Source organism: Diospyros lotus, chromosome 2 (assembly GCF_014633365.1).
Source record: "Diospyros lotus cultivar Yz01 chromosome 2, ASM1463336v1, whole genome shotgun sequence".
NCBI lineage: Eukaryota > Viridiplantae > Streptophyta > Magnoliopsida > Ericales > Ebenaceae > Diospyros > Diospyros lotus.
In genome coordinates this window covers 44,282,591-44,290,759 of record NC_068339.1, presented here as the reverse complement: position 1 = coordinate 44,290,759, position 8,169 = coordinate 44,282,591, and the positions used below count along the sequence as shown (strand labels likewise).

Sequence of the window (8,169 nt, the reverse complement as noted above, 5' to 3'; positions counted from 1 at the left end):
GAGATCATCGAAACAACGAGTTATTTTGGAGTTTTTCAAATAAAATTTTTGAATATATTTGCTTTTAATCGAAACGAATTTTCAAATTAAAATATGGAATCGGTTAGGATAATTTATATTTGTATAAATATTATTTAAAAAAACTAAATCTTACCTATTAAATGTATTTTTGTTAAAGTTGATAGATAATATATTTTTTTATTTTTACAATAAATAAATAAGTCAAAATAATTAAATTTATTTTTTTTTTATGTGAGAAAAATTCAACTTTAGTGGAGTTGATATCGATTGTGAAATGTTCAATAGAAAGATAGCCCGTGTATATATAAATTAAAATTTTAAATAAAAAATTATCGAGTGATGTTTGTTTATTATTGTTTAGTTTTTATTTTTAAAATAAAATTTTAAATAAAATAAATTTGAGTGTAGTGAAAAAACTATTCACAAATTTATTATAATAATATGTGAAGATTATAAGTTCAAATTTTATTATTGTAATTTTTTTAAAATAAAATATTATAAAGTAATTTAAAAATATAAATTTTGATAAGAGAGTGTAGGATTGTAAGATTTTGATTGGTTTAAAGATATATCCAATCATTCTTAGGTTCCCGTATCACTAATTAAATTAGAGGTTGTCTTACAAAGTTAGAAAAGGTGACAAAGAGACTTACATAATAAGGGCAAAAATATAAATTGCCTTCCGCCCATTTTGTAAATTTACAAAGTGGGTCATTGTCCTGCTCTCTCATTTTCCATGGTCGTTGCCCTCGCCTCATCGCCACGCCTCACTGCCATGCCGTTGTAGTCTCGCATTGCCTCACCAATTGTCGTTACATTTTAAAAATGCAATGACGGTTAGTGAGGCGATGGCAGCGACAAGGCAGCAATCATGGAAGAGGAGAGGGAGATGAGAGAGCAGGGCAGTGGCCCATTTTGTAAATTTGTAAAGTTGACGAGAGCAATTTTGTCTTTTTGTCTCCATTTGATAACCCCGTTGGTAAGCTTTTCTAGCTCTAAATACAACCTTAAATCACATGAAAATAACATACTTAATTCGACTACATAGAAAATAATATCAATTTATTGAGCTCAAATGACAAATGTCTATTTTACCTTTGCCCTATTACATTGATCATTCTATAGTAGAAAAGTAAAAGTGAGGTGAATATTTTGATGATTCGATCATTCTATTGGTTGAAATCTATGATGCACAAAAACATCGCAGGAGTGTTGTTTTACTGTTTTCAAAATGTTTTTGTTACCACAAATCTGGGAAGGATAAAAACATTTGTAAATTAGAACTAGGTTGTTTATGCAATTTCATAAATGTTTTGGGGCTGTTGCATAATATTAGAAAAAATATTAAAAACGCATTTTCATGAAAAAGTTATAAATGGACAAAATTCACTTTTTTTGTCTCTACCCAAAAAAAACAAATTTATTATTTATTCTTAAAAGTAAGTTAATTTTTAAATTTATTATTTATATTATGTTTGATCATATATATATTTTAAATTTATTGTTAGTTTTTAATTAATAAGTCATAATTCATGGATGATGAAATTTATAACTACATTTGTTTGAATACATTATGGAATGTATGCTTATTTTTTGAGGTAATGTTTGTTAATCAATCAATATATAGATCGAAAAAAAAGTGAAATATGAAAACTATTTCAGATAAAAGTGTTTTATATTATATTTGTTAAATTTATTTGATGATTATTAGAAAAAAGTTATTTGACTTTTTATCTAAATTTTTTCACATAAATTGATCTCTCATCTTGGATAAGTTTATCTTAGTTCTTATAAATAAAAAAAATGACGCATATATCCTCTAATGTATTTTAAAGAATTTAACAAATAGTTTGATAAAATTTTTAAATATTTTCTAGTCATAATCTTTTTATATCTTAATTCGTATAATATTTTAATTTTATTTTGATATAATTTTATCTTACTCATTTTAACACACGTTTGATTGAATAATTATTTTTTATACTAAAATTATATTCATAAAAAATATTTTTATTTACACATGTTCACATATTTTTTTTAAATATTATTTTTATTTTTATTTATTCCTCATAGATCAAGAAATTATACCATCTGATATGGATTTTTTTTTTTTTTTTTAATGAGATTACGGAAGCCGTCTTCCCCCAACTTCAATGAGCTTACTTTCTGTCTCGCATTGATTGCAGTTATTTTTGCGCAACTCGCAGCAAAGAAAGAAAGCCGCCTCTTTCTTATCACTCTCTCTCTCTCTCTCTCTCTCTCTACACCCCTGCGAATACGGAATCGGAGACCAATCCGATCACGGCCCGACCAACTCTTCCCCTTCACGGCCACGGTCTCGCCGTGCTTTTCCGAATTCAATTCCGTTAGCAGCAAGTTCACAGCCGAGCCAAGCGAGTTCATACTTCAATTTCAGGTAGCCCTTGGCCTTAATTTTACCTTGGGCTTTGCGTTCTCTCTCCATCTCTCTCTGGTATTGATTTCTGGTACCGTTCGTTTTTATTGTTTCCTCCACGCCTAGTTTTGAGTTCCTGTAATTTCGGTGATCAAGAGGAAATTAGCAAGTACTTTGATTGGGGTTGATGTATTTGCGATTAGTTCACATTGTGAAAGTGTATCTGTTTTAAAGGGTAGGAAAGTTTGCTTCCTGCTTTCAAAGATGCAGCAGCCTGATTGAAAGGGGCAATAACATGAGCAAGTCGAGATATTGATTTGTGATTTTTCCTTTTGGTAAGTTCTTGTCTTTTTTTTTTTTTTTTTTTAAATGGTACGGTTTTTTTATTTTTATTTTTGGTGCCCTTCTAGGATCAGACGTGCCGCTTAGGTGCCTTAGTTGAAAGGGAGTGAAAGGAAAAAGGATTATTTGGTTGTAGTTTTGAAGCTTGAGTCTCAGTGCTAGAATCAATTGGGAGTTTTCCAGTTAGGGTTTCAGGTCAAAGTTATAATTAGGACTCCTATTTAGTGAAAAATTCCACCCCATGTTTTTTATTGCAGCAACAAAATGGCATTGTCTTGAGATTGGTTGCAACTTGGAGGCGTATGATGAGCTATACGATTTGTTCACTTGTTTCTATGGCCCTAATTTTTCTCTTTATTGCTGCAACATTCCACATAATTTAAGTTAATTTTGGAATTTCTTTTTCAAATATTATAGGATTTTCGGGAGTGACTTCAACTGTCATGCTGAATGTTGCTACCAGTGGGTGGGCTAGGGATGAATTCCACAATGGATGATATGAACTTAATTCAGCAGGCGCAGAGACACCTGGTCGTTAGGGAGCTTGGCGAAGAGATTGATTTGGAAATTGGGCCTGGGGATGATGACCCAACATTTGCAAGCACTCCTCTTATTAGTGGCCCACCACGAGAGCCTTCAGCTGAAGATCATGACGATAGCAAACAGATGGTGATGGTTTCCGAACTTTCTGGTGAAAATCAAGATATGTCAAAGGCACAACCTGCTAAAAGGAAAAAGAAGGTGGTAAAAAGATGGAGAGAGGAATGGGCTGACACCTACAAGTGGGCATATGTTGATGTGAAGGAAGGGACAGCAAGGATATTCTGTTCTGTTTGTAGGGAATATGGTAGGAAACATAGAAGGAATCCTTATGGGAATGAAGGTAGTAGGAATATGCAGATGAGTGCGTTGGAAGAACACAACAACAGTTTGCTGCACAAAGAGGCCCTTCGTCTTCAAATGGCTTCCAAAGACAAGATTACGATGGACAAGCCAATTTATGTAAAAGGTCAGTCCATGAATTGATTTATATTCCTTGTACTTGCATGACACTTTTACACAAACATTCATATTTTAGTAAAATACAATTATAGGTTTTATTGTTAAGTAAAAAGCCTAAGGATAGGGGAGAGTTTGGGTTTGAAGGTCTTGTTATCTGAGAGTTTTGAGGTAGGGAACACTGTCTCAAGAGCAGTATCTTTTATTTTTGGTTTTTGCTTTTAGGTACTTAGGTTTAGGGTCTTGATGTAATTGGCTGGCCAAAGGATGATCTTAAGTTGAAAACAGTTAATTTTAAAGTCTGGAGGCTTAGTATCTGGTGCTGGAATTAGCTGGAAAGAACTAGAAGGCAAAGGTCAAGGGTTTACCATTGCATGGTTTGAAACAATTGTATGCAAAATACACTCATAAATTCTGCTTAAATTGATTCTTACTGCATAAAAGGATTCACTATCCTCGTCGTCACCACAAGCTTTTTTCCACTAGGTGTGGTCAGCCACTAGCCTTCTAGGTTTCAATTTATTTTGATCCATGACCTTATCTTTTGTAAGACTATTATTTTTCATGTCATGCCCAAGTGCTTTTACCAAATATTTTTGGTCTTCCTCTACCTTTGTTACTACAAACTTCTTCCACTCCATCTGCTCTCCTTACAGGTGCATCCATTGGCCATTTATTTTCACATGCCCAAACTATCTTAATTGCATTATTGTATTTTATCTTTAATAGGTGTTATTCTCAAAATAAACAATACCATATCAAAAAAAGTACAAGATTTATCATTGGTACGGCATGGTACTGGTGTATTGAACTGTATTGGGTTACTATTTTAAATATATCACTAAATACAAACCAATAACCTATGTTTTAAAAAATACGTATGAATATAATAGAATTTTCTATACAAAATAACATTGTAGGTGTTTTGTTTCCATGTTTTACAAGTTGGTTTCACAATATCAACTATATGAAAGTCGACCATGTCAATTATCTTTATCTCCACCATCTCATGAAACTTTTTCATATTAAGATGTTGTTAGAACTTTATCTCATCATTCTCTCGAGGTTGCATTAGGAAGGGCATCCAGTGTAAAATTTTGTCGAATTGTTATTTTGTATGGATTTTTATTGTCAATGTGACTTTCAAAAGTCAATTGACATTATTTTGTGCTAACCACCTTAACTAATATGCAGTTGGTGATGATGAAAATAACATTGTAGAAGCATAAAACTCTCACTATTATCAAGAGCATATTGGTATTTTAACTCTTTCTTAACATTAGTGATAGTTTTTATGCTTCTACAGTGTTACTTTCATCATCACTAATGAGTATGCCAAACCTAAAACCTCTCTCATTGTTAATTTTGATCATGCACACTTATTTTGAAAGTCACATTGGCCACCGTAAAAGACTTAAAATTTTGTCCTAACCCTAAAATCTCTCTCATTGTTAATTGTTGGATTATATAATTTTGGTTAGACTATGCTTGTTAAATTATTCCAGTTGGATTGGTTTGTGTAGAAAAAGATGAAACAAGCTGAAAGAACTATAGATTCTTGCTTGATATATTTTTGAGTAATATGGCATATTTATACACAACACCTAGGTCATCTCCTATATTTTAGGAACATATTTGAATATGTTTAGAAGATAAAATACAACAACAAGAATTTAAAAAACTGCTAAGATATCTTGAATTATCTGCTATCTTATTTGTTGTCTTTATCCCTTTATTCTTGGAATTTTTCAATCTCCAAATCACGTTATCACTTTATTCTTTTATCTTTTATTTTTTTGGCAATAAGATTAGGTGATAAATCTAGCTGTTACTTGAGTTATCCTTTGAGTAAACTGTGATATTTCCAACACTCTCCCTCAAGCTAGTGAGTAGATATTCTCTCTTCCCAGCTTGCATATAATTTCTTCAAATTTAGTTGTAGGAAAACCTTTTGTAAAGACATCTGCCCATTGATTATCTGAAGAGACATATGGTATGGTGATGAGGCCATTGTCTAATTTCTTTTTAATGAAATGCCAGTTAATCTCTATATGTTTTGTTCGATCATATTGCACTGGGTTGTGTGCTATGCTTATTGTTGACTTGCTGTCACAATATAGCCTCATAGGTTTTGCTCATTTTAATCCCAAATCGTTGAGAACGATTCTCAACTATAATAATTCACAAATTTCATGAGCCATTGCTCTTAGTTTTGCCCTAGCACTAGATCTGGATACCATAGGCTGTTTTTTACTCCTCCATGAAACAATATTTCCTCCAAAAAATATACAATAATATGTAGTAGATCTTCTATCTGTCAAGGATCCAGCATAATCAGCATCCATATAAGCTTCCATAGTCAATTTTCCTCCTCTTTTAAACAGAATTCCTCTTCTTGATGAGGCTTTCAAATATTGTAAGATTTTGTGAACAACTTGCGTATGTTTTTCTCTAGGATCATGCGTAAATCTGCTAACAACTCCTACTGAGTAGGCAACATTAGGACGTGTTTGAAATAGGTAAATTAACCTTCATACCAACATTTGATATTGACCTTTGTCAACAACACTTTCATCTTCTTATCTTCCTAATTTGTGATTTTGCTTAATTGGTGTACTGGAAGTTTGACATCCTAGCTTCCCCGTTTCTTTGAGCAAATCAAGAACATATTTCCTTTGTGAAATAAATATGCCTTGTTTAGAGTAGGCAACTTCAATCCCTAGGAAATATCGCAGCCTTCCCAAATCATTAATTTCAAACTCTTTAGCCAGCTGAATCTTCAATTTTCCTTTTTCAATAACTTCATCCCCAGTTACAATTATATCATCAACGTATACTAGGAGGATAGTGAGTTTACCTTCCTTTGAGTGTTTGATGAAGAGGGTATGATCTCTTTGGCTTTGTTGATATCCCATCCTTAGCATAGCTTCAGTAAATCTGCCAAATCATGCTCTAGGGGACTGCTTTAGTCCATAGAGAGATTTCCTCAACTTGCAAACTTTATTTGGCCCAAATTTATTCTCAAAACCTGGTGGTAATTCTATGAAGACTTCTTCTTTTAATTCTACATGTAGGAAGGTGTTTTTAACATCAAACTATTACAGATCCCAGTCAAAACAAGCTACAATAGATAATAGGATTCGAATAGTATTCATTTTAGCCATAGGTGCAAAAGTTTCTTGGTAGTTGATCCCATAGGTTTGTGTATAGTCTTTTGCAACTAAGCGAGCTTTATACCTTTCCAACGACCCATTGGCTTGGAATTTGAGTGTATAAACCCATTTACAACTTACTATCCTTTTTTCTTTTGGTTGATCAACCACCTCCCAAGTCTTGTTTTTTTCTAGGGCATTCATTTCATCCCTCATAGCAAGAGTTTAGTTCTTATCTTTTAATGCTTCACGAACAGTCTTTGGGATGGTTATGGAGTCAAGATTTGAAAGAAAGGCTAAATGCTGCAAAGATAATCGGTGAGAGGAAACAAATTGAGAAATAGGGTGTTGAGTACACTTACGGGTATCCTTCCTCAATGTAATTGGCCACTCAAGATCGGTAGGATTTTGAAAGTTAGAACAACCAAGTTTGAAAATTTTATTACCTGATGTCAAGTTGGAATTGGGGAGTAGCCCCTAGTCCAAATTAGGTTGAGGTCTTCTTGATTATACAAGTGTAGGCTCCTTATGCTCCCTTGTCTCTTGCTGATTTAGAGGTTTCAATGGTGAGGCTGTCATAGGGAAAGACTGATTGCTGGTCATAGGAAAGTCATTGACTAAAGGTTGGTTGTCATTGGCTATAGACTGATCATGATTAGTGGCTATAGGCAAAGGCTGGTCATGAATAGTTGTTGTAGGTGAAGGCTGCAAGGGCTGATCACGATCATGGTCAATTGCTATAGGTAAAGGAAGAAGAAAAGCTTTATCTTCTGAATTGGACTGGTGCTCCCCTTGAAGATGAAGTTTGGCAGAAGGGAAAAATGGTTGATCTTCATGAAAGGAGACATAAAGGGATATAAAAAACTTTTGAGAAGAGGGATGATGACACCTGTATCCCTTTTTAATCTTAGAATAACCAAGAAATAGACATTTAAGTGCTCTAGGGTCAAGTTTAGTGCAATTGATTTTGTGGATATGGACGAAAGCGGTGCAGCCAAAAACCTTGAGAGGTAAATCAGTCAAATATGGTAGGTGAGGGTAGGAAAGAGAGAGTTTTTGAAGGGGACTTTGTTGGTCAAGGATCCGAGATGGGGTTCGGTTGATAAGTTGTGTAGCAGTTAAGACTGCTTCCCCCTAAAAATAAGATGGAACATGGGTGTTAAAGAGAAGGGCTCCAATCACATTTAGAAGTTGTGGTTTTTCCTATTAGCAACCCTATTTTGCTAGGGAGTGTCAATACAATGAATGACCCCATTGGAT

The 8,169-nt window shown here is 33.4% G+C and overlaps 1 protein-coding gene across 7 annotated transcripts in view; it reads left to right on the top strand.

The window, feature by feature from the left end:
• The first annotated feature begins 2,225 nt into the window (after nt 1-2,225).
• The window catches only part of LOC127795463 (uncharacterized), a 51,018-nt gene continuing 45,074 nt past the window's right edge, over nt 2,226-8,169 (top strand). The window contains exons 1-3 of one of the 7 annotated variants that reach the window (XM_052327143.1): nt 2,227-2,437; nt 2,656-2,751; nt 3,176-3,767. In XM_052327143.1, coding sequence (XP_052183103.1) covers nt 3,209-3,767 — 559 coding nt within the window. In that variant the 5' untranslated portion in view covers nt 2,227-2,437; nt 2,656-2,751; nt 3,176-3,208. Of the gene's footprint in view, nt 2,752-3,175; nt 3,768-8,169 lie in introns of all 7 variants that reach the window. The other 6 variants (XM_052327141.1, XM_052327140.1, XR_008021799.1 and 3 more) reach the window with 6 other exon arrangements.